General features: G+C 51.4%; 1 protein-coding gene across 5 annotated transcripts in view; it reads right to left on the bottom strand.

Moving 5' to 3' along the window:
• Nucleotides 1-6,036: 6,036 nt before the first annotated feature.
• ALPK2 (alpha kinase 2) overlaps nt 6,037-25,521 on the bottom strand; it is a 116,537-nt gene continuing 97,052 nt past the window's right edge. For 4 of the 5 annotated variants that reach the window (XM_032310527.1, XM_032310528.1, XM_032310530.1 and 1 more), the window contains 3 exons: nt 25,042-25,259; nt 19,950-19,998; nt 6,037-6,796 (listed from right to left, as the gene is read on the bottom strand). In XM_032310527.1, coding sequence (XP_032166418.1) covers nt 6,568-6,796; nt 19,950-19,998; nt 25,042-25,259 — 496 coding nt within the window. In that variant the 3' untranslated portion in view covers nt 6,037-6,567. Of the gene's footprint in view, nt 6,797-19,949; nt 19,999-25,041; nt 25,260-25,299; nt 25,486-25,521 lie in introns of all 5 variants that reach the window. The other variant, XM_032310529.1, reaches the window with a different exon arrangement.

Here is a 25,521-nt window from a genome sequence, read left to right as displayed (position 1 = left end):
TAATAAAGGCTGTAGAAATAAAGCCCTGGAGGGGGATAAGGGAATCAGGGAGGGGGAGCAACTTAAACTCAGGTGGTCAGGGAAGGACTCCCCGAGAAGCTGACTTTTGAGCAAAGACCTGCAGAAGGTGGTGGATATCTGGAGAGGAACATTCCAGGCAGGGGACAACAAGTGCAAAGGACGGAAGATTGCTGGCCTTGCACCAGCAAGTGGCGAGAGGAAGTGAGACAGGATCTGGGGGATCCTGTGGGGTCTTGTGGCCTCAGTAACAAACTGGACCTTTCCTCTGAAGGAGATGGGAAGCCGCAGGAGTGGCAGAGGGTCCTAAGACAGCATCTCAGGATCTTGGTTTTAATGGGATCACTCTGCCTGCTCTCGAGGGGGGGGGGGCAGCCTGAAATGGGCACAAGGACAGAATCAAGGACGCAGGTTAGGAGGCCACTGCTGAAGGCCAAATGGGCGATGATGAGGCCTCGGGCAGGAGAGATAGGGATCGAGGCGGTATTGGATACAATTCAAGGGAAAGGAGGGGCATCTGGTAGCGGACGAGGTGTGGTGCATGGCGGGGAGAGGAGACAGGAATTACTGCCAGGCCCGGGGCCTGGCCAGCAGGAGGCATGGAGCTGCCTTCGTCCCCGCTGAAGGACACTGGGAGCAGCAGATGCGGGAGCACGCCAAGTGTTCAGGGCTGGAGGTCTGAGACTTTGAGACCAGGTATGAGACTTCAGCTGGAAATGCAGATGGAGATGTTGAATAGGCTATTGGAGAGCTGGGCCTGGAATTCTGGACTGGAATTTCGGACTGGAAAGTATAGAGGTCTGCTTGCGTGTGACCGTTCTGAGGTTCACAGCCAGCCTGTGGCCCAGCGCAAGCGGTCATGTTCCTGATTCTCCTGGGTGAGTAGCAGCCCCTGGGCTTATGCACAGAGGACCCCCCCCACCACCACCACCCAGATTAATTCCACCTCTTCCTGCCCCAGGTCCCTAGAAGTTCTGGAATCCACGGGTGAACAGGGAGATGGGATTAAGAGTGGGGTATTGCGGGTTACTTACAGACCCACCAAAAAAGGGCAGCGGGAGAACGAAAACTGGAAGAGGCTGTGAGCAGACCCGAGAGGGGAGGGGCTTCAGGGCGCCACAGGACCGAGGAGGGCGGGCAGAGGTGTTACTACATTCGTGAATGGGAGAGGGGAGAAGAGGGCCAAGTCTCAACCTCCGATCTGCTGAAACGAACAAAAAGAATGAAGCGTTTGGAAGAATATCCGATATACAGAGAGCAACCAGAGAACAGCCGTAATCCAGACCACAGTCTGGAGACAGTAGCCACTGCAAACTGCTAGGCATTAAAGGAACGGGACGATTGCTTCACCAAGTATTTATTGAGCCTCTGCTATGTTCCAGGCACTCTGGGGCGTTAGGGATCCAGCAGTAAACAAAGGAGACGAAGATCTCTGTCCTCATAGAGCTTACACTGCAATGGGGGAGATAAACACTGAACAAAATGAATGAGTCAACCATGGAGCGTCTCAGAAGTTGGTGTGTGGGCACAGGGGCATCTAGAAGGGATGGGAATGAAAACCGCAAGGTGGGCAGTGGTTTGAAATGAGTGAGCCACCGGGGGCTGCCGAGGATGGTTTGCTCAGTCACGTCCCACCACGGGAGGGCGGGGCAGGAGGCGGCCCTGGGCCCTGGGATTCAGTGGCAGCTGTGGCTACTTCTCCAGCTTTTGAGAAGGGGGGAGATTTCTCTAAGACTCTAGGAGAGGACACGGAGGCACCCAAATGAAGATCTTTCTCCGGGAATGACGAGAGCTGGAGGTGTGGGTGGTCTCCCAGTGAGCAGGGACCCTTCCTGTGGGCTGATGTCAGGGGAGGCCCTGAGGGGGTCGTGCAGGCACCATGTTGATTTTCTCGGGCCTGGCCTCCGAGCCTGAACAAACTGCCCGCAGCATGGGTACGAAAGGCAGGGGTGCTGTATGGATTGAATTGTCTCCCCCAAAACTCATACACCAAAGTCCTAATCCACAAGACCTCAGAATGCGACCTTATTTGGAGATAGGGTCTGAACCAAGTTAAAGTGTCGTCAGGGCAGGCCTTCCTCCAGTATGACTGGTGAGCTTATAAAAGGGAGAAATTCAGACACATGTGCACGTGAGGAGAGAGCCACGTGATGACCAGAGTCCCGCCGTCGCGGGTGAAGCCAGGAGAGAGGCCTGGGGTAGAGCCTTCCTGGGCACCAGTCAGGATGGTGGCCCTGCCAGCACCGTGATCTAGGACTCAGGACACAGAACCGGGAGACAATAAACTCTTGCTATTTAAGCCACCCAGTCTGTGGCCCGTGTTAGGGCAGCCCCAGGACACTGACACAGACACCAGAGGGCAGCCCCAGGACACTGACACAGACACCAGAGAGAGCACCGTCTTCTCATTCCTCCCGGACACGGACAGAGAAAGAACAAATGATGGAATGAAGCGGAAGACGGAGGGTCATTAGAATTGCTTCTGATATGAACGCGGCACTTCCTTCCCTAAAATAGAAGCAGACAGATGGCTTTTCTAGGTCAAATCCGATCCAGAACATGTGGTTTTGAGGGCGACAAAAGCCTCCAAGGGCATCTGGGTGGCAAAGTCGGTTAAGCATCCAGCTCTTGGTTTGGGCCCCGGTCATGATCTCAGGGTCCTGAGATGGAGCCCCGCGTCAGGCTGCCCTCAGCGTGGAGTCGGCTTGAGATTCTCTCTCCCTCTAAAATAAATAAATTCTAGAAAGAAAGAGAGAGAGAGAGGAAGGATGGAAAGAAGGAAGGAAGAAAAAGGAGGGAGAGAAAACCTCTGAGCTGATTTCTCTCTGGAACCATCTGGGCTTCTGTGGAAAGCAGAACTTGAAAACTTCTTGATCTGGTGCTGCGCTGAGTACTTGTTACTGTTTGTTGAGTGTATCGCAAAGCCGAAGGCTGCCCTCCGGGGACCGCGCAGTCCCCGCGGCGTCCACCGTGCCCAAGGCTTTCACAAAACCGGTTTCAGTGCCCGCAGGCCCTCAAAGGGTTCCAAAGCCGCTACAGCAAAGCGTTGGAAAACATACCCTGTGCGGGGAGGCAGAGGAGGTTTGCTGTCGCTTTGGTTTTCTTTCTTTCTTTTCTTTTTTTTTTTTAAACTATTTAAGCCCAAGTGGCATCTGCAGATCCAAGTGGGGGAGAAATGCCAATCTGCTCACTTTGGCACACGTGGTCCAGTGGAGCGGAACATCCCCGCTTCAAGCAAGCTAGTGGGGGGAGGGGAATGGGGGGGAGTGGCCGGCTCCTCCCACCTGCATCCAGGTGAACACCACCCCCCCACCAGTCTGGATATTCAGACAGGAGAGTGCTTTATGATTAGAAAATAATTGTTGCTTCTTTGACATTCTTTTTAATATGAATCCATTGAAACCCCTTGCTAATACGGGGCTTCTCAGGAGCCTGGCTGGGGAGGCCGAGTACCATCAGAGAAACTGAACTATGAACACAAGCCAGCCATCGGCCCATCCGAAATGAGACCTCTCCGGGACCTGATGCCCATTGGCAAGAAGGCGTCAGCTCTCTGCCATTCTTAGTGATAAACCTGCTGTTGAAAACAGAAGCCCATTTTAATGAGACATTCATTTATTTTTGTCATCTGCCTATCACAGAGCTCCACGGTTGAGCCCTTTAAGAAACTGAGACGCTTAATGTACACGGCTACCCCGGGGCCTTGGGTACCAAATCCCCAGCTGGACCCACAAGGCTGGCCCAGCTCAGTGCCTCGGTCTACAGACCTAACAGCCCACTTAGGAAGACGAACAGGAAAATCAGTGGAAACGGACCGGGTTACAAACTGAGCTAAAAACAATGACAACCGGTGTGGGCATTTCTGACTGAGAGCCCAGAACCGTTATCTTTGGTGTAAGGAAGCCCACTGCACCCTCACTTCATTCGCGCAAGGAAAACGACTGATCATCTCAGAACAGAAGGTCAGGCTTTGGGTGGCGGACAGATGGCCACACAGCCCCACGAAGGCCATCCATAGGAGCCCTGGCTGGGACACATTCCACCATGGACACCCCTGGTGGCCCTGGTCCTCCCCATATTTTCAGACAGATGAAATCAGATGACAATAAACAATAAAGGCACTTTGGGGGGAAAAAAAATCTAAGCATCCATGGAAGGAGGCAAGAACACCTCCAACCAAGAGAACTACCCTGTGCACTGACTGTCAAATGCAAAATCTGGGAGTAGAAAAGCCTTTCCCTTCAACCGTCTCTCCAAATCAAACTTCAGAGCCAGCCCGAGGGGAAGATGGTTACAGGGTGACTTGACTTTTCACTTTGTACCTTTCTATATTTTTATTTCTTATTGCTTGTGTTGATATTATGTTTATAATTATAAATGATAACTAAAGAAAGTACTCTGCTCTGTTGAGAGGGCTCAACAGAACTTTCTAGAACTCTGTGGCTAAATACATTTATAGGATCTCTGTGGGGAAAGCAGGCTGCAGGCTGCCTCATAGAAAAATGAGCATCTTATGATCTATAGCCAGGGAATCACTTCAGGAGGACAGCTGGCAGTAGCAGATTTTCTGAAAAGATGAAACGTGACTGACTGAAGGGTTTCCTCCAAGTCCCTTTTCAAAGACAAAAATCCCATGTATGTTGTTGTTCTTCTTTTTCTTAATCCAAAGCTGGGGCCCAAGGAGAACAATATTTTAGAGCAGAAGCCAGGCGTCTTCTGTGGAGGCACGCTGCCCCTCCAGGGAGGCCACACCGACCCTCACATGGCCTCGAGCGGGGGCCTCCTGTGGTTTCACACATCCACACTGAGAAGTCACTGGTGCTTCTCGGGGGAGGGGGGCGGTTATGTGAATTCTAGGAGGTCTAGCCACTCCCCTCAACAGTTTGGGGCCCTGTGGTGTAGATACCCTGCAGTCCCTGGTCGGCATGGAGAGCCCCTGGAATGTGCTAGAAAGGCAGAATCTCAGGTTCCTCCCTACACGTGCTGAACGAGAACCTGCATTTTCACAGGATCCCGGGTGGCCCGTGTGCACTTCCAGTTTGAGAAGAGTGGGTCACACTGCTCAGAAGTGACCTAATGATAAGTCAGGGAGTGGTTAAAATCGTCCTCAAAACCCATCCAAGAAGGCTGTCTACTTTGGGAGTCCAGCAAGTATATAGAACATTCTGGAAAAAGCAAACCTGCAGAGACAGGCAAAGGCCAGTGGCTACCAGGAGTTGGAGGCAAGGGGACAGGAAAGATGAATTAGGGAGCATAGGGGGCCGGTAGGGTAGAGAAACCACTCTGTAGGATAGTGTCACGGAGGATTCACGTCATCACATGTATGTCAGACCCAGGAAGGCAGAGCAGGGAGAGTTGAACCCAATGTAATCTATGGATTCTGATGAGTCATGAGGTATAACATTTGCTCCTCAAGCGTGATAACCGTGTCCCACGGATGCACGATGACAGTTATAGGGGACAATAACGGAGCGGGGGTGAGGGAGCATACGGGGACCCTCCATACTTTCCACTCTTTTCTCATAAGCCTTAGACTACTCTCCAAACTAGTCTGTTAATTCGACAACAACCGCAACAAACCAGTGGGGTGGGCAGATACTCTCTCCCACTTTGGGGTGCATAAAAGTATCCCCGAGCCATCTTTCTGTCATTTCTTCTTGCCTGATGTGAATGGCCACTGTCGTTCTGCCCTGCAACTGGGCGGGACCCCCCCACTGGCTGGGAAGGAGTCCCTGCGGGCTGTGGGCAGGGCCTGGGGTCCCCAGGAGCTGGGGTGCCCCAGCCAGGCTCTGCACCCTCTTCCCGTGGCCTCCGATGGGGTCAGCCCTGGTTTTACAGAGCAGAGCTGTGATGGAACCTTCACCAGGACATAGGAATGGGGAGAAAACGCAGATGCATCTGTGTCGCGCTCCAGTGAGCTGAGTAGGAGGTCACCGAGTTACTAATCCTGGGGGAAGGCAGAATATAGCACAGATTCTAAGCAGCAAATGTCTGTGCCAAACTTTGCATCTCACACTCTTGGTTTAAATATGAATTTAATTAAACAGAGAATTATAGTCTGATGTGTGAAGAATGAAGGAAATGGCCTTGCGTGTTCGCAACCACCTCTGGCAACAACAGCACATTCAACACTAGTGGGGCAACTTGACCCAATGGAGGAATTCACGTTTTTCTGTGTATACAGAAAGGAAGGGGGGATGGTGTGGGGATGGGCTGTGGACAGACACTCCTCAGCACCAAGTCTTTGACAACACAACCACGTGCCAACACACAAGCAGACAAATAACGTGACGTCAGTAGACATGCTAACGGTGAGCACAACGATGGAGCGTCTTTTGGGAGGGACAGCTGATTCCGTCTCTCCGCACGTCTGGTCACAAGTCCTGCCCCGAAATCACTCTGAGGAGGCCAGTAGGTGGTGGGCTTGGAAGCAGGGTGGCACCGGGGCAGCCAGAAATGGGATGGTCACACCGCTACACGTTCTCTCTCGAGTGTTCTCAGATTTCCACCCACGAGACTGTGTGTGACCGCTGCCAGGTGGCCGGCAGTTCATAGGGGACGAGAGGTTTTCTTTTCGGCTGGGGTCCCTGGTGCCACCTTCCTGATGGGGGTAGAGTTGGGCTGAGTCTTGCTTCTACTGACGCTTGGCTTCTTCTGTTTCTGGCTGTTGTTCTGAAGTGACTTCAGCCCCAGCATTTTACAATACTTGTTACACTGGTGCAGCGCTTTGAACTGATCGATGAAGGTCATAGAACAGTTGCCTTTAAATCCTTTGTACCTGTGAATTTGGGTAGAAGGACACGTTCTTTTTAAAAACAGGACATCCCACCAGCTTTAACAGGGGAGACTAATGCACATGGAAAATATACTGATTCTTGCTCTAGGCGAGCACATGTTTGCCACAACCATCGGCAGGAAAAACCAACCCTGTAGGATGGAGTAAAGGCAGAGACCCGCCGGCATGCACAGGACAGACCCAAGGCCTGGGATTGCACAAGTGTTCTAGAAGCTTATGGTCCCACTGAAATAACCTGCTACTGCTCCTTTTCTTTTAGTCGTAGTGATGAGGGCTGGACCATCTTGCCAAAATTTAGGTGTCCTGGTGGTCTAAAAGCCACCCCATCCCACCCAGAGGATCTGAATAAAAAATTATACATGGGGCTGGAATTACATATGGGGCTGGAAGAAATTAGTTTAGACCTTTCGATTCATAGTTAAAGGAATTTAGGCCCAGAGTTTCTGGCACCAGCCAAGAAAACAAAGCAAGTTGGTATAAAAGTCAAGGTACGGTGCTCCCCTCAGTCTTCCTTCTAGAGCAGAGCTCTGTCCTGTTTTACCCCCTGCCCGGCTCCCCAGCAGGAGAAGAAAATGGGCCTTTGTCACTGGTGGGTTCTAGAAGGGACCATCCTGACCGGCCTCAGAGTAGTCTCGGGGTTCTCCTTTGGGTTGGGACATTTAATACTCAAACTATACATGACTGTTTTTTCACACCCCAATCACAGAAGGTTAGTATCCTCCTTGAGGGGACAAATCTCTAGGCCCCCAATCTCCCCACCCACCAAGAAAGCCATTTGATGGGCTGTTGAGAGGATGAAATGAGAAAATCCACACAGACCCCCCCCCCCAGCTCAACACATGACGTGTTGTATTGATTCAGTTAATGTTGGTCAAGTTATTTGATGATCAGTAACATTTCATCCTGTGGAAGGGATGTAGAAGCCAAGATTGAAGGGTGTGGGAGGTGAATGGGGGAGCAGGTATATGGTATATGGAATATGCTATATGGAATATGGTATATATATATGGTATATGGTATATGGTATATGGTATATGGAATATGGTATATGGTATATGGTATATGGTATATGGAATATGGTATATATATATGGTATATGGTATATGGAATATGGTATATGGTATATGGAATATGGTATATATATATGGTATATGGAATATGGTATATGGTATATGGAATATGGTGTATATATATGGTATATGGTATATGGTATATGGTATATGGAATGATTGACATAATTTGTAGGCCCCATACAAAGTGAAACCGTGGCACCATGTTCAAAAATTAGGAAGACATTTGAGACAGCAGTGGAGCATGCGTTCACCGAAGCCCAGGGTCCTTCCGCGTGCAGGTCCCGCCAGACCACACAGAGAGCTTGTCCCCAAAACCGGGCCCCCTGGGTGGGAGAGAGCTCTGGCCACACCCAATTAATAGGACAAACAAGAAATCCACACTGTTCCATCAGCTGGTAGGAACCACAGAGGTGAGCGAACCTGGAATGAATGGGGACCAGGATGGTGCGCGTTTCCCTATGAAATCCAAGTGGGTTTGAAGCTGTTAAGGGAGTAAAAGGTTCCTTTCCTTCATCTCTGGGTCCAGAACATCAGGAAGCAGCTCTATCTTGACAAGTTTGTTACAAATCCAGCCTTCTCCCTGCCTCTCCCTGCTGTGAGGGACTGCCCTGTCCCCCTCGAGCCCGCAGTCCATTTGCTTGTGAAAAAACGGCTTGGCTCCTAAAAGCCAAGCTCCCTCATTGAAGGAAAAGTCTGGAGACGGGAGTTGAATCCAGCAGGGCAGAAGCAATTCCACTGCCAACCACATCATCCTTATGCCTCTATCTTCTGGGAGACCCCGCGAGAAAGGCTGAAATGTCACCCCCCTGCATCCCTCTGGTGCCTGAGTGCTCCCCGGCAGGACCCAGGCAGGACGCGAGTCTGCCTCTCAGCCTGTGCTTGTCAGATGTGATGGGAAACCCAACCCTGTCCTGCTCGAGGGAGGCTTCCCTTCTCATACAAACTAGGAAGGTCATGGGCTAGGGCAGCCTCCCTAAGTGCACTTGTCACACAAGTCACGGTCACCTGTCTCAGGTGGCCTTGAGGCTTTTAAACATTCAGACAACATCTAGTCTCTGCAGAGAAAAATCACTAATTCACACTTGTGCCTCCCAGAAAATTTGAGAGTCACTCCTTAAGCACTGTCTGGCCGCCGAGTGTGTGATGCCGGGTAACAAGGGAGCCCTGACGTAATGGTTCCTGTGCTCTGGAATGAGAAAGGCTGAGTGTGGGCAAAGCAGCAGGACATCCGGGCAGCCCAGCTGCCTTCACAACCAGCCCCTAGGAGCCCAGAGCTGTTCCTGGAAATCTGGCCCCTTCGTTTCCTTTAGATCCCTCTCTCGAGTCCTCACGGAAAACCAGAGGAGCAGGGACTGAGGCTGGTTTTCACTATAGATGGCCATGAACCTGTGGAGGTCCTAGAGAGAGCAGGCTGTTTTGCTTGGTCTAGGAGCCCCTTTCTCAGCCCCCACCTCAAGTGCATTCCAGTGGAGCCCTCCCTGACCCTATCCTCACTATGGGAAGAAACATCTCTGTCCTCCCCGTATCTTTAGGAGAATTACATCCACTTCTCAGAAGTCAAGGAATGCCTCACATCTCTGCACAGACTGTGATCTCTCCTAGGACGCTACCTGATTCCCAACATACCTGTCCAGGGGAGGCTTTTCAGTAAAGGTCAAGGAAAAAAATGGACACCAGGCCCATCCCCAGAGCTGCCTCACCTCGGCCCAGAGGGTCTCCAGACCACATTTCTGAACCTTTCCTTCTCTCTGGGTCTAATTTTGGACCTTCAACTTGGCATGTCACGCAATAATGAACTTCCACCCCTTCCCTAGCTCAGTTGTAGATCTTTTCTGGTATGTAACATCTGCAGAATTAAAAATCTTTCTCCTTTCTCAGTTTAGTTTTGGTCTCAGTAAGGATGCTGGACTTCTGCCATGACTTCCTCGTCTCTCAAACTCACAGCCATGGCCGATGCCTTAGGAAAAAACAGCCCAACATCCTTTGCATTCAAAGATCAATTAGCTCCGAGTGTTTCAAAGGACACAAAGCTCTCCTATAGCACCAAGCAATGGGGAATACAGGTTCTCCTGCCTCTGGTCCCCCTTGCAAGCCCCATGTGCCACTCGCCACCAGCAGGAGTAGAGGAGACCCTGAATCTCAAGTAGGCTGACATCTCTCCAGCTTGACCCCCCATGGAATTCACCTCTGTTGTTCTTGTTAGATGGATGTACCAGGTTGAACTTGGTTCCTCCAAGAGGTGTATCCTTCCTGGAACCTGAGAAGCATGGTCTTATTTGGAAAGAGTGTTATGACAGATGTAATCAAAATGAACTCACCCTGGAGGAAAGTCGGCCTTTAAGCCAATGTTACTGGTGTCTGAGCAAGAAGGGGAAAAAAGATACAGGCACACCAGAGATACCACGTGACGACATGACGATAGAGGGCAGAGACTCGAGTGGGAAATACACAAGCCCGGGAAGGCTGACAATTGACAGCCAGCTTGGGAAGCCAGGAGAGAAGTGTGGGGCACATTCTCCCTCACAAGCTCCAGAAGGACCTACTGTGCAGACACCTGCCCCAGCTTCAGACTTCTGGCTTCCAGAATGTGAGAGAATATATTTCTGTTGTTTTAAGCCACTAGTCTGTGGTCGTTTGATATGGTGTCCCCGGGAATCAATACAATGGAACAAATAGGACCTTAGGAACTTTTTCACACGTTTCCATAGAAAGCTTAGCTCTGGGGAATTTTACTAACTGGATCTTTTTATCCTTCACCTCAAATTAGTATGATTTTCTAGCCCATCACTTGATGTCTATCAGTCTGTCCTCCCTCATGACCTCTGTAAATAGGACCTACATGCATTCCAACGAACGTTACCCAATGGGGACTTTGCTTAATTTATGTTTCCCTTGGGATGGGAGTGGAGCATACAAATTACCCAGGGATCTTGTTAAAATGCTGGTTTGGGCTCAGTAGGTCTGGACTGCCGTCTGGGATCTTGCATTTCTAAGGAGCTGTTGGGGGGGTGGGGCACGGGATGCTGATGCCGCTGGTCCAGAAACCCCACCTGGAGGAGCCAGGAGACCAAGTGAAGTGTGATGACATCAAGTCACCCCTACTGCACCTTGGAGACACTTTTCTATTTAGATTGGAACACAGGCATATGGTTTGTTCGGAAAGTTGTGTCCTACGACACCCTAGGAACATCCTGTTTCCACAAGCCTGCCCCAACTCAGCATGGTAGTCACTACGTGTTGGCAGTCATGCTAGACCGATTTCTTGCTGAACAACTCTTCCTCTTTTCCCTCATCTTGTTAATCAGACTCATACGAAAATCACCAGTTGAAGGCATGGCTGGCTTCTCTCTCTCTCTCTCTCTCCCTCTCGGCTCATCACGACTTCCCTGTGCCATGGATCGCCTCCAAACACACCTGGAGAGGGGGAAGTGAGTGGAGACAAGCGGCAGAGACTCCCAGCTCTGGCTCTGTCGAACGAGTTAAGGTTTTTGTCTGGCTTACTGAGGGGCCTGTTAAAGAAAACTTTGCGGGGCCAGAAGCAGCAATAGAGAATCCCCATACTTTGGGCAATCCTTTTAGAAGCAAGCCAGAGGCCATTTATAATGGAAGTTTTAGTTTGATATCCTTTCTGAAGAAACTTTTAATTTTTAATTTATAGGGAATGACTACAAGGACCCAGAATTCAGGTTGAGGATAGGGGTGAGCAATTGAACTAAACCTCTGGTTTGGGGGGGCGTGTGTACAACAAAGCCAGGGCTGGATTTATGAGTAAATAGAACCGATCTACATGTAGGAAAGGAGGGGCCCAGGACAGCCCCTCACTCTGGGACCATCTGGTAATTCCTACAGTTCTGCCAACACCCTCTATTTCTTCGACGGTTCCTCCATGAGGCACCAGCTAGATGGCCTACATGAAGGAAGAGGGGCTGATAAGGATTGATAAGGTGCGCCGCCCTTTTCCAGAAGCTGGGCATCTTGTAGGGAAGACAAACACACAAACAATCACATTGTATGTGATAAACAACTACAGGAACCTGGGAGATGGGGCTTTCCCTACTGCAAGGGGGGTCCTGGCAGGAGTCACACAGGAGGGAGAGCTGGGGGGTTATGTGGCAGAGGGAACCACATGGGCAAAGATTCGGAGGACGTTCTGGGCAAGCGCAGGTCTTCTGAGGAGGGATGAGGCCAGAGGATGTCCGTGGAAGGCTTCGGGACCCATGCTATGTAATTGTTCCGCAGGTCGGTATTTCCTGAAATATGTTCCAAGGAGCAATAGTCCCACAAGATGCTTTGAAGTAAAAATTCATCCTGTGGTGTGAGCACCACAGTTAACGCTCTGTAATCTCTCTCCCTGCGCCCTTGGGCCTCGAGATCACCCACAGGCTCTTTAAACACTGTACAAAGTCTCGCACTGAGGAGACACCTACATTTATCCAACCCAGGGTTTCCCAAGATTATTTGACAACAGGAATCTTGTTTTCACACAATCCCTTTCAGAAATGCTTCTGTAAGAGTCACTGAGCATTTTGGGGGAGGGGATGCTGTGAGGTCACCGAATCTGTGTTTTCTGCACCAGTTGTGGGATCTTCCTCCCTTTGGAGAGGGGACCTTTGCACCCCACCCCACAGGCACCATGGGAACCCTGGCCCAGCACCTCACCCAGACTCTGACCGGAGCCCCCCGGGGACTGTCCTTGCTGCTGGCCCTGTTGGGCCGTCTCCCACACCACCCCCAGGGTCAGTCAGATCATGGGCGCACACAGCTGCTCAAGGGGTTCCCTGTCCCTGAGAAGCTGTCCAGGCTCCGCTGCTTGACTGACAGCCCGCCCTGCCCTCGCCTGCCCTGCCCTCACCCTGACGCTTCCTCTCGGCTCCTCCCTCAGGCCCCAGGCTCAGCAGCAGCCTGGGAAGCCTCCATGGAAACCAGCCCTGGCGCTTTCTTCCCTGACATCCGCCCAAGGCTGGGGAAAAAAGCGGAATCATCAAGAGAGAAAAGCAAAAGCGACCCACGAGTCTGGTTCTCTGGTCCTGCTGGCAAGGGCATCCTAGAAGCCTTGCACTCTTGCATGGTTCCTGCTCCCTTGCTGCTGGAGGACCCCCTCCCCCACCAAACCAGGAGGGGTTCTGTGCTGGGAGCCCCAGGGAGTGAGAGCAGGAGGCAGGCCCTGGGGAGGTGAGGGAGAGCCAGGCATCCACCATGGTCCCCGTTCTTGTGACCACGAGTCCCGTCCCCACAGACACACCAGAAGCAGGAAGAACGCTCCTTCATATCCGAAACCCACACTCGAGTCAGGCCACGGAGGGCCACGGAGGGGATCCTGGAGAGCAGACAGCTCTGATGGAGGCAGTCTGAGGGGCACCCACTGTCTTCCGTCTCAGAGCTATGATTCCCAAAGCTCCACTCATAACCTCAAATCTTAGCAGCAGAGAGGGCAGCCCCTTTAGGGCACAGGGCCCAGCAGTTGAGATGACAGGACATCAGCATTCCCACTGAAGTGTCCCCGTCAGAGAGCACCCGGGCATGGGCTGCTGGTGGAGGCCACATTGCCAGTGTGCTCAGGGTGGGGTGGTGCTGGCCGCGGCCCCTTCTGTAGGTGACGAGCTCTGAAAGCCTCAGGGAGGAGCTTCAGCTCCTTTGGAACATCACTCCACAGTGAGTCCCTCATTCTTTATGGGGCGCGCGCGCACACACACACACACACACACACACACACACACCACTCCCTTTTCTAGCTACCTTCTAGAAATTTTCGAGTCTTCTATGGACACACTTGCATTGGTGGCATCTCTGCAGCACGTTCTCTCTTCCATCCCTGTAACCTGGCACTTTGCTAGGACCTTCCTGAAGGCTCTGAGAACTTCTCTCTCCACAGTCCGGTCTTCATCCAGACTTTTGTGAACCCTGACCCTTGTGACCCTCCGTTCCTCCTCACCTGCCATTTCCCCCCTCCTGTCTCCCAGACTGTCCCACAGAGCCCATCTCAATCCCACCCAGCTCTTCAGATGTTCTGTCTGCTCAGACTTGCCACTGAAGCTGGATGGCAAATGACAAGGAGCCTGGCTGCAGGTCCCTCCAGTCCTGGGGATGGCCAGGCTGGGGGGTAGTGCCAACGAAGTGGGAGAACACCACAGGTCCAACTTCAGTCACTTCAATAAGCTGTCCTTTGCAAGACTTTTGGGCAAAGACCAGGAGACCGCCATGCTATCCCCACTCCGTGGAACAGTACGTCCTTGCTGACTTGGGATCCAGGAGCCGGAACGTACACCAACAACATTGTTCGTAGTGCCAGCCTTGCCAAAATTGTGGAAAAGGTAAATGTTCTGTTCGTGGGCCTCCAGGCCTCCTTGATGGCCAAGACTGGCCAAACAAACCAGCCACTGGCCAACGCGCTCTACTGGCCCAAGGCTTGATCAGATTAAAGCAGGGTGCAGACTGCCCTCCAGAGCAGATGACAGTGGGGGCCGTGGGGGGAAGCAGATCGTCATGGGGTAAGGTGTCTCTCTCAGGACCTGAGAGACGGTCCTCCAAAGCCTGCGTTGGCAACTCAGCTGGACTGTGTGGGTTCTGTGGGGACACAGCCCTGCTGTGAGAAGCACTTACGGGATGTCAGGAAATTCTGTCCTCATGACTCCTGCCTGGAGTCACCACACACGTGTACACACACACACACTCACACACATACCACATGCACAAGCCTCTCGTAGGGCTGCATCTCTCGAATACAAATCCTATTTCTTTGCACCCCCGAGCTTGTGTTGTCCTTCCTCTCCAGGTTCTCTCCAGGGTTGCAGACTGGTGGCTGCCGGTGGGCACACAAGACTCCCCGGTGGGCTGCTCTTGGCAGCGAGGGCAGAGCCTTTTTCTGGAGCTCAGCTGGACTAACTGTGGGAGTCTGTCTTAGTTCTTCTCTTCTTCAGGGCTGGTAGGACGTGAGCAGGACATACCGACACCAGCAGAGCCCACTTTATTGGAACCATTGTCCTTATCAGGCTCCTGCCTTGACACGGGGCTCCCCATCACCTCTTGTCTGTTCTCCCGCGGGGTCCCCTGAATTTGGTTTCTGTGGAAGGGACACTAGACATTGCCATGCGTCTCATGGCTTCTTCTTTCTTTCAAGTGTAGAAATCTGAGATACTGGATGCTGGCCAGCCTGAGGACTGTCCTTTGGGGCCCTTCCTATCAGACCGAAATGGTCCAGTGCTTACTGACTGGAAAGAAATCTGCCCAGCCCACTCTTCTTTGTTTTTCTTTAATCCCGCGACATAAACTCAGCTCTTTTATTTTGAAGACTGTAAAGGGAAAACATATTGGCTCTGGTGCCCTCTGGTGGCGAATCACCATCATATCATCGCCCCAGAAATTCCCCGGCTCCGCGGGGGAGGGGCGCGTGTTTGCAGGACCTACTGGGACACCCGCGGGTCTGCTCCCCTGCCCGTGGTTTACGCAGGTTTTGATTTGGTGAAGTTAAATGTCTCCATCTCTAGTTATGGAATTAGGTGTTTTCCCTTTTCCCCTTCCAAGAACTCTCCACCGCCGAGCAGTTTCAAATGGGGAAAATACTCAACTGTCCAGTCAGTATCTTGGGTGTGCAGAGAACATGGGTTATTAGATGTGGTGACGGTGCTGTTGGCCACTCTTTGTGCTCTGAAGTTTTCGTGCTTACCACTGCTGGAAGACATGGGTACTGAGGTACAGGTGATGGGTTTCCAGAAGCTTCCTCTCTCTGGCTCCCAGGAGAGACAGGACATACTTTTGCCTTAAGGATCGTTCTAGGAGGTAAAGCAGCCTCAAACGAATAAGCCATGACTGTTCCCATTCTATTTTATGAGATGGCAAATAACCGCCTTCAAAATCGTCGCATTCCCTCTGCCTTCACTCAACAGGAGGACAAGACAGGTTGCACTTCCTGGGAGGTCAGCACCCAAATACAGAGTGCGGACTGAGACAGAAGGGACTATTTTCTTTAAATGACACAATGGCTTCTGTTCGTGCCAAAGATCCTAAATACTGCTGGCCAGAAAAGGGTGGGTCCTAAACTTGGGAGACCTCTTTCTTGCTCTTTTAAAAAAACCACAAGTGGAGACGCCTGGGTGGCTCAGTTGGTTGGACGACTGCCTTCGGCTCGGGTCATGATCCTGGAGTCCTGGGATCAAGTCCCGCATTGGGCTCCCGGCTCCACGGGGAGTCTGCTTCTCTCTCTGACCTTCTCCTTGCTCATGCTCTGTCTCACTTTCTCTCTCTCAAATAAATAAGTTTTTTAAAAAAAACCACAAGTGTATCACTTATTATGTAAAAATGTTTTTTCCTAAGTTTATTTTTTTCAGTAATCTCTGGACCCAACCTGGGGCCCAAACTCATGACCCCAAGATCAAAAGTCACATGCTCTTCGGACTGAGATAGCCAGATGTCCCTGTTTATTATTTTGATTGTATTAATTATTAGTAAAGTAAGTTAGACTAGCCTCCCCATGCTTCTCCCATCCATGCTTTGTATCTTTCTAATGTGCTTAAGAGACCACATGTAATGTTGCCTACAGGAACACTGCTTCTTGGGATGGTGCCCATTCCCCAGGCGCCTCCTCTTCCAGCAGGGATGAACTCAGCCCCCCAGCGTGTTTACTAAGGATTAAGAGAAAGTGCATAATGGACCCTCAGCCATCAGTCTTCTCTCCTGCTCTCCGGAGGCCGTCTGGCATCTGCAGTGCCCCCCAGCCTCTTCCTGGGCTTGCGATCCTTCCCCCTGGAGTCTCCTTAGCCTGTCTTGGAGCTGCCTTTGAATGAGAACCTTACAGGTTCTGCCTTTTGCGCTCCATGCTGCAGCTCTGGCTTTCCCTGGGGAGTCTCTTCAGTCAAATCTCAGCTCCGATATTGAGGATCTGACCCTTTTCCTTGGGGTGCCTGCCAGCAGCCTGCCTTTCCCTGCACCTCCTGCTCCTCAGCTGGGAAGTAAGAAGGCTGGTCCCAATTGTTGGTTCTCAGTCCAGAGCAGAGGGGTTCCCAGGGGCCTCTGAAGAGATCTCCAATTGAGGGTCCCCCTTTTACCAGTTTTTTAAACTGGGCTTCTAAGAAACATTTCTTTGGGGTAAAAAAGGTTGGGACTTAGGGAAAGTTTAAGGAAAAGTTTATAAAAAACAATGGACAAGAAGATCTCATATCCCTTCCAAAGCTCTCAGATGCTTCAGAACTTCCTTCTCTCCCGTCTCCTCCCTGACCACTCCTGGGGAGGAAAGGCCGTAAGTAACATTTTAGAGACAACATTTTGCCCTGGGCTCCATCCATCAGCTCTTCTAATGGATATTGGGCACTTGTCCCAAGCCAGATAAGTCACATGAAAGCTGAGAACGAGACCAAGGGATTGGATTTCTTTTTAAATGAGGACCAAAATGTACGAATTCCTGGAAACTGTTAAGATGCTTTTAAAAGATGTCTTAAGTAATCATGCTCTTAAGCTTGTCTTAGTTTTTGAAACTTCTTGGGCAGGTTTCTGCTTTGTTTTGGTGGAAAGTTGTTCTAAAGAATGGAATGAAATTTGCCTACCCTGGCGTCAGGCTGAGGCAAGAGGGAGAGGGGAGACTGATATTGATCACATGTGTACTGAGCTTCTGGGCCCCGATGCGGATTAACAGGAGGAGGGGCTCCTCGTGACAACCCTCTGTGTCCACATTCTGTAGATCAGTGGCTTCTAGAACTTAAAGTCACATGACCAGGGATGCCTGGGTGGCTCAGTCGGTTAGGCTCCCAACTCTTGGTTTCTGCTGGGGTCATGATCTCGGGTTATGGGATCAAGCCCCACGACGGGGTCTACACTCAGTGTGGAGTTGGCTTGCCCATTTCCCTCCTCCGCCACCCCTCCCCCACCCCACTTACACACTTGCTCTCACCATCTCTCTCTTTCTCAAGTAAATAAATAAATAAAATCTTGAAAATATTTTTTAAAAAATCACCTGACCACATAGCCAGTAAGATAAGAACCAGCATTCAAACCAGGTGTGCGTGCTGGACTGAATTTGCAGGGTCCCACAGAGAGCGCGGAATCTGCTTTACTTGGGCAATGCTTCTGAGGTCCAGAGAAATCCCTTCATAGATAGCAGCACCATATGTTTTCTTCTCGCAGTGGGGGAAATTGTCCAGGACAAAGGTCTAACTCCGTGGGCGCGAGGGCGGTGGGCATGAGATAGCACTGTCCCATGCACACGCAGGATGCCTAGACGCCCACACCACCGGCCAGACAGACTCCCATAACGCAAGAAGCAGCGAGATTGCCACGGGGAGAGTCACAAGTAAATGGCACGATCACGATTTGAACCCGGCTCTCTCTCAAACCCTCCTTCTCCCGACTGTACTGTACGCCTCCCTCCACATTCTCCTCACATGCACAAGGCTACGACCCAGTTTCTAGATTTGTCTGCCGTTCAGGGCTCTCGTCGGCCCTGGGGATGCAGCACGGAGAGAATCCCCACACAAAACTGTCTTCTCCTGAGCCGCTCTTGGGAAGGAAAATACCCAAACTGTATCTTAGTTCTAAACCCATGTCAGAAGCTCTGTGTCGTCAGTGAGAACTTAGTGCGTCCGAGTCAATGATCTGGAGGTTAAAAAAGTCTCTCTTTTAGCCCCTCATCCCTCTGCTGCTCTCTGTCCTTCACTAAGGTTGAAGATGGGTTTACTCGTTGAAGCTCCACTGATGTCGATGGGCGGAAATAACCAGAAAGTTCTTTGGTTAAGTCCTTAGCAGCCGTAAGAGAGTAAGCTCTATTCGGGCCATTCTGTTTACTCTGCTTCTGATGCTTTGACATCTGGGGTCTTGTTACCGTGGAGAGACTGCCCTTCCCAGGGCTAGCCAGTTCCTAGAGATAGTAGATCACTGGCCTCCGAGAACAACTTTCCTATGCAAACTAGCCCATCTCAAGCCCTGTTCTCACCACCTCTCTCCTGGGGTCTCACAGCTTTCTTCATGGCCCCAGGGCCGGACAAGTACAGCCCCCCCCCATCCTAGAGCCCACTGGCATTTTTCACTGGCCAATCCCAAGCTTGCTTTCCCTGCCTCACCCAATCCTTCCCTTGGAAACCAAATCAAAGTCGTTGCTCATGCTTTCCCCACTCTGCCTCCCAACTGAGCCTGGTGCTTCCCTGTGTGAACACCATGGTCCAGCCCTCTTGGGGACCATGAGCAACAAACCCTTCTTGATGGCTGTTGTCTCCTTTTCCACCCAGAAAAGGACTGGCCTCCCCATACCTGAACAGTAATAATGCAAAAGCCATCCACCGCTTCTAAACGTCATCTGCCCCTCTATTTCGTCCTTGTGACAGACTGTCTTAGGACATGGGTCCAACTCAGAACTTCATGTTCACTAAGAACCACAAATCGCCTGCTTTCTCAACGGTGGTCCAGCAAAGCAGACAGAAGGCACAGGTGTACAAGAGATACGCCCAGTAAGTTGTTACAGTGCTGTCTGGGCGTAGCCCACAGGGAACCAAGCAGTGCCCTACACTAAACTGGGAAACAAAGCCACGCAAACACCAGAGTAACTCATCACAGCTCTTCCCTTGCCAATTGCTCCTGAAACCACCTCCAGGGAAGTGTGGGAGCCTCCGGAAGGACTTTTTCGGATGGGGGTGGGGAACACATTAAAAATATGCAAATTGAATTCACTGTGCTCAAATGCAAAGAAATTTAAGAAGTTTCTAATAGTGAAGCTATCAAAGGCAGAAAGATGGAACGTTCATGATTAAAAGAAATTCCAGTCATGTTGGCGTTGACCACCACCTCCCCCCACGCCGACCCCGCCCTCCTGGAAGCAATTCATCCTGCCTTGTTTTCCTAGAGTTCTTTTTTTGTTTGTTTGTTTGTTGCAAAGTTAGAAAACAAATGTGTTTCCCTGGGAGAACAAAGCCCATAAATATTTTATGTACGTGAGAGAAGCGAATTGAGTTCATCCCAGGAACATTTGTTATCCGCAGTTAGGACAAGAAATCGACTTGGCCCCGTCAGTTCCACAGCGTGTGCCCGGCAGGGCTTTGGAAGCTCAGAATCGAATGAGATGTGCTGGGGTTTTTTCTACTCACCCTTTAGCCAGTGTTGCTATGCCAACGTCCGTTAACTTCATTCCTACACCTACAGGAAGAGAGAGCAGAAACGGGACTTGTGTTACCCGGAGCTCCTGGGATAGGACCGGCCAGGGTTTCCCGGGGAAGGGGCAGTGACAGCCCCACCTGTCTTCCTTTCCTACAGAAACACACGTTCCTCCTTGTTTCATCGGTAGAGGCCTCTTTCTGTCGACACTGACAGCCTTTTGGACATACATCCAGCTTGGCAGGATAATAATGGGGGGATGGCAGCCCTAGGACAGCGGCTTAGGGGAGTTGTGTCTCTTGGGATCCAACGGTGGGGCCTACCACCCCCCGCCGCCCTTTGTAGCTTGGGCAGCGATGCCCCCTGTGTGCCTGGCCCATCCCTGCTATAGGAGAAGGGAGGTCAGCAGCCCTGTGAGTGGCTCTGAAGCTCGCTGCTTGCCCCGCAAGCTCTCTCCCTAGAAGAGCTCCAACGGGGGACTGGTCTGCACCACTGGGTCCCCGCAGTGGCAGGTGGCGTGCATGTGTGCGGCGGGTGGGGAGTGAGGTCAGCTGCGAGAGAGTTCAAGATGGCACAGGTTCTGTTCCAAGCCAAACTCTAGACATGCCCTGCCATTTCCCATCTCCATAAAGATGGTTTCCCAATCGAGGAGGGAAGATTCTCGGGCTTGGCTCTAGGCCCAGGGAAGCACTCCCTTGTCACCACTGGCCTGGAGATGTTGACCGCTGTGACCCATGGTCTGACCCTTTGACTCATCCTAACCTCTACCCATTAAACCATGTGGGGGTGGTTACCAACACAACAGCCATCCACACGGCTGCCCAAGCGTCCCACTCTGGTTCAGCAAAAAGCCACAATATCCTTGATGGAAACATAAGAACACAGAAGGCTTTTCACCTCTGCCTCTCCAGCAGGAGCAGTCAAGAGAGTGGCTGAGGAACCAGAGACATACAGAAAACGGAAAATCCTTCAGTCTTGCAGGGAGGGGAAGGCCAAGAGTCGCTGTCCCCTGGGGCCGCAGAGAAGAGCCAGGCTTTCACCCTGTCTCCGTCTCACTCCGCATCCCTGACCTCTTCCAGATCTGGAGGAAGACAAGCCCTTCCGACGCCCAGAGGGTGGATGGCCCCGGGCCTCTCCAGACTCTCCTTGCCAGACCCGGGAGCAGCTCGGCTCCTGTCTCTCTAGGGTGGTGGCCATGGGCGCGGGCTCCAGCTCAGTGGGCCTCCGCCTCAAGGGCGCTCCTACAGTCTCGTGACAGGCCCTCCGTGGCGGAGCATGGAGTCCACGGTGCTCCCCACCAGTCTGTCTGACTTGCCTCCTCCTCTCGCCCCTACGTCTTGTCCCCCACAGGCCTGTGGTCACTGTATTTCCCATGGCCGCGGGTGACCCGCTCTCTCAGGTGACTGGCAGCACAGAAACCGGTCTGGGGTGTGGACCAAGCAACCAGCGTCCTCTCTCTCCCAAGTCCCCCCCGAGGTCAGACGTGATGGCAGCTAAGCTCCGTGAGCCTCCACGCTGGGAACGCTGCTTTCAGAGGCCCAGGAGAGGAACACTAATGGGTTAATGCTCTGAGTCAGCAGCCTCTGTCCGGAGCACGGCAAAAACACAGGCCATGCGGCTCTTCAGGCTGGCTGGTCCGACAGAAGCCGCTTTGCCACGTGCCCCTGTGAGCTGATCAGACCCGGCACTTCGGAGGGCCAGTGAGCATTTTAAAGGCCGCTTTTGCAGTGGGCGACTGATTCACCTCATTCTCCCAAAGCTAACAACTAGAACATATGCAGAAGTGCTTCATGTAGCCTTTATTACAGGGGCTGCGCTTTAAAAAAAAAAAGAAAGGAAGAAAGAAAGAAAGAAAAAAAGGGCACCAAATTGTAAAAGCCCTCTTCGGACATCTTGTTTTTGTGGAGCTCTGTATTTAAAAATCTCAGCTCTGAGCTGCATTTTAGTCCAATTTCAAGAAGTCATTTGGCCAAAGGTCCTTGAACTTGTGGATCGCTTTTCCCGCCTCTCGCCATTACCAGCTATCACTCACAGTGGAGAAAAAGAGAATATAATTTTGAAAAGGAAACGTCTCAGTTCAGTAATTTGCTGGCAGTTCAATCAAAATCTCCAAAGGGTAATAATTTGAATTCTAGTGTGCAGCCATGGGAGGTAGCGGGGGATAGCGGGTCGTGTCTGGTAAAAGGAAGGAAGTAGGCAGCATCAGGAATTTGTTCTCCAGAACTTGGGTTTTTGGGTCTTTTGGGGTGACTGCTTCTTAGGAACCCTCATGGTCTCAGCGACGGGCAGATCTCAGGGTCCAACCACACGCAGGGCTTTCACCCCCAAACTTGCCGAACCCCCCTCAATCCTGTCAACAAGCTACGGCAACATGGGAAGGGATCGCTTTTAAGAGTCTGAGAAGGTCATAGTTGAGTTTGGGTTCGTTTGGGCTTTTTTTTTTTTTTTTTTTTCATCCTAGTTCCGGCATCTCAGTCAAATCAGAAAATGTACGGGTTCTCTAGAGAGTGGATGTGCTATCTCCTCCACAAAGATGATGACAGTAACAAGATTTTCCCCAGCAGCAGAGAGTAAAAACACCCCGTTAGACACCGTGCCAGCGCAGTGGACCGCACACGCCGTTCACCGAGAGATGTAACATTCCACGGAGCTTGTTCGCAGGTGCCTAGAAGCAAAACGAACCCTGCACGGAGCTCCGGAGTGCTGCTTTTCAGCAGAAGAACTATACTTATTGCAAAATGAACTCTGAGGGAGAAAAGATGGAGGGGGGAATCCAGACCCACACAGCCGGAGTCTAACTAGAGAGCTGTGTATCAAGATCGTGCGCATGTGTACGTGTGTGCGTGTGTGTACGTGTGGCAGCGGAGTCTCCAAGGCAGCTGAGCAGGTGTGCAGCCTCCAATATGCAGATCGACCCCACCCGCAAGGCTCTGACCTTGCAGTTCCCAGCTGGCCCTCAAGAAGGCCCTCACTGGATGCTCTAATTTCAGGAGACACTTGGAAATCTCTCACAAATTGGTAAATTTGTGGTTTAGTGGAAAGAGCTTGGGTTTTGGAGTCCGAAGCCACAGGGCAGGGTCTCGGACTCCTCTGCTTATTAGCTGGGTGACAGCAGGCAATTAAAGCATTGTCTCTAGGCCTCTGTTTTCTCATCCGTAAAATGGGATCCTAATGTCTTCCTCTCAGACTTCTGTCTTCCGTTTGTCTTACGTCTTATGTCTTCCTTTTGTCTTACAAAGATCAGACAGAAATCACAGGAAAATATGAGTACATACGCAAAGGGGGATGTCCTTGAATCTTTTTGCAATGTCTTATGTCTGTGTTTATTTCAAAATAAAAAGCTTAAAAAATCGGGGTACACTCACTCTGTGGCAGTGCTGTGCTACGTGACTTCCCAGCCTGTTTGAGCCCCCCAACACCCCCCTACCCCCTCACCACTCAGGTAAAGGACTGAAGCGCAGAGAGGGAAGTAACTTGCCCAAGGCTCACAGCTAGGAAGCCGTGGGAACAGAACCCAGAGGCCGTCTTGCTCTTTACCACCAGCTGTAACAAGAGCTGGAGATCCTCATCAACGACAAGGTCTGACGTACAGCGGGCATACAATTATAGCTCAGATTTTTCTTCACAGTATTATTTGGAAAGGAAGAGGAAAAGGAAAACCTTTGTAGTAGAAACTGTTGGTGCCCCACCCACTGTCCTCACCCTAACCACTTCCGTGCACTCTGGCTACCCCCCATCCCCGTGCCACCAGCATCTCTTTGCCTGAGCTCACGGGAGCCTGCTTTGCTCAGCTTGGCTTGTCCGTGGGCAGGTGTCAAGTTCAGGGGCATTAACACCCACACCAGGAGTAGCTGCCCACTGGTAGCTAAAGACAACTGGTGTATAAATACCACTGCTCCCTCCCTTCTTGTGTGAGATAATTCTGAGCGGCATGCTCTGCACAAGCTCCCAGAGTCTCCCCAGCAGGCAGGACCTTTAGTGACCTTCAGCAGGAGCTGGCTGTGTTCCAAGGCTCCCTATTGGCTGCCTTTTCACTGCCTGTCATACTCCTCTCTCCTAGCAGGGTCGCCTGGGATCCCCTCCCCAATATTTGTACCTGAACATGAGTGTGCAGGAAAGGACTCACCTTGCCCAAATAAAGGCTCAATCCCCACCCTGCTCCTGAGAGGTAACCTCCGAGCCCTGGAATGACCCACCTGGTAAGACCGTCTTTGTCTACCTGGGGTGGTGGTGTGACCTCTGGAGAGGCTAGAAACCAAAGTCCATCTTGAGGCGAGTTATGCCAATGGGATGGATCTCCAGTAAAAACTCTGACCACCAAGGTTTGGGCGAACTTCCCTGGAAGGCAGTAGCATGCACACAGCCACACACATCACTGCTGGGAGACGTTGGTGCTGTCTATGCGGCTCCACTGTGACAGGGGACCTGGAAGTTCCCCCGGGCTTCCCCCTGTCTCTGCCCCACGAGTCTCTTCCTTTTGCTAATTTGAGTCTGTATCCTTGCACTGTAAGAAACCATAACCAAGAGTGTAAAGGATTTTCTGAGTTCTATGAGTCCTTCCAGCAAATTATTGAAACAAAAGGAGGTCTTGGGGAACCTCAAACTGCAACTTGTCTCAGGGTGGTCTCTCTGGGTACCCTAATTGTCATAGCCCCACTTCATAGGAAAAATGCACTCCCATCGATTTGCATATAAATTGAAAATGTGCAAACTAGCCAGCAGGGCTTGAAAATCTAAAGCAACTGCCCTATTAAGAACCAACGATTACGTCTTAATTTATCTTTTGGTACAGTCAGATTTTCCTCTACATTTCTGAATTGCCCCTGTAGAGGACAGAACAATCAAGCCAGTCTTCGGTCACCTGTGCTAATAGGTGTTATTGGCGTGAATTATTATAATGCACTCTATTACTCCGTTTGGCTGCTCATTTCAGGCTTGTTTCTGATGAGACATTAGTAACACCTCCTGCTGGTCAAGATGCTTAAAGGCATCTGGCAGACCGCTCCCTCTCCTCCCATCCACACCCCAAGGAACATTCCAGGCCCCACGACACCCCTGCAAGCCAGGTCAGGCTGCTTTCCTCACCCTGCATGTCCGTGACCAAGAGGCAGCCACTCGTCTTCTGGTATACCCAGTGCTGGAAGGTACAGCACTTCTGACCAGCCTCCGAGTCCCTCCTCAGGAAGTTGATCTCCTTCCCATCCCGGATGGAATACTTCACGAACTCGCCGATCAGCTCCTCCTCCACGGTTGCGTACGGGATGTTGTTGTCAGGGCGATGGATGAGGAAGATAGGAATTATCCTGGAAGGCAAGACAGCACGGCCACACATCACGTTCTCACCTGGAAACGGCGACTGAGGGTATTCTGTCTTCACTTGGGGGAAGCAGGTGCAGAACAAATTCCTGGACTCCACTAGAGGTAGGCAGACCCCGACCACAATGACTGCTCAGCAGGTGGGAAGATGTATTCCCGTCTTTCATTTGTGCCTCGAGTTGGTCGGAAAGCCCTCCTTGGGATGGAGTTTGACTGCCCATGTAGGAATGAATGTTTGTGTCTCAGTGA

The sequence above is a fragment of the Mustela erminea genome, chromosome 13 (genome assembly GCF_009829155.1).
Source record: "Mustela erminea isolate mMusErm1 chromosome 13, mMusErm1.Pri, whole genome shotgun sequence".
NCBI lineage: Eukaryota > Metazoa > Chordata > Mammalia > Carnivora > Mustelidae > Mustela > Mustela erminea.
This window is presented reverse-complemented; position numbering and strand designations above follow the sequence as displayed.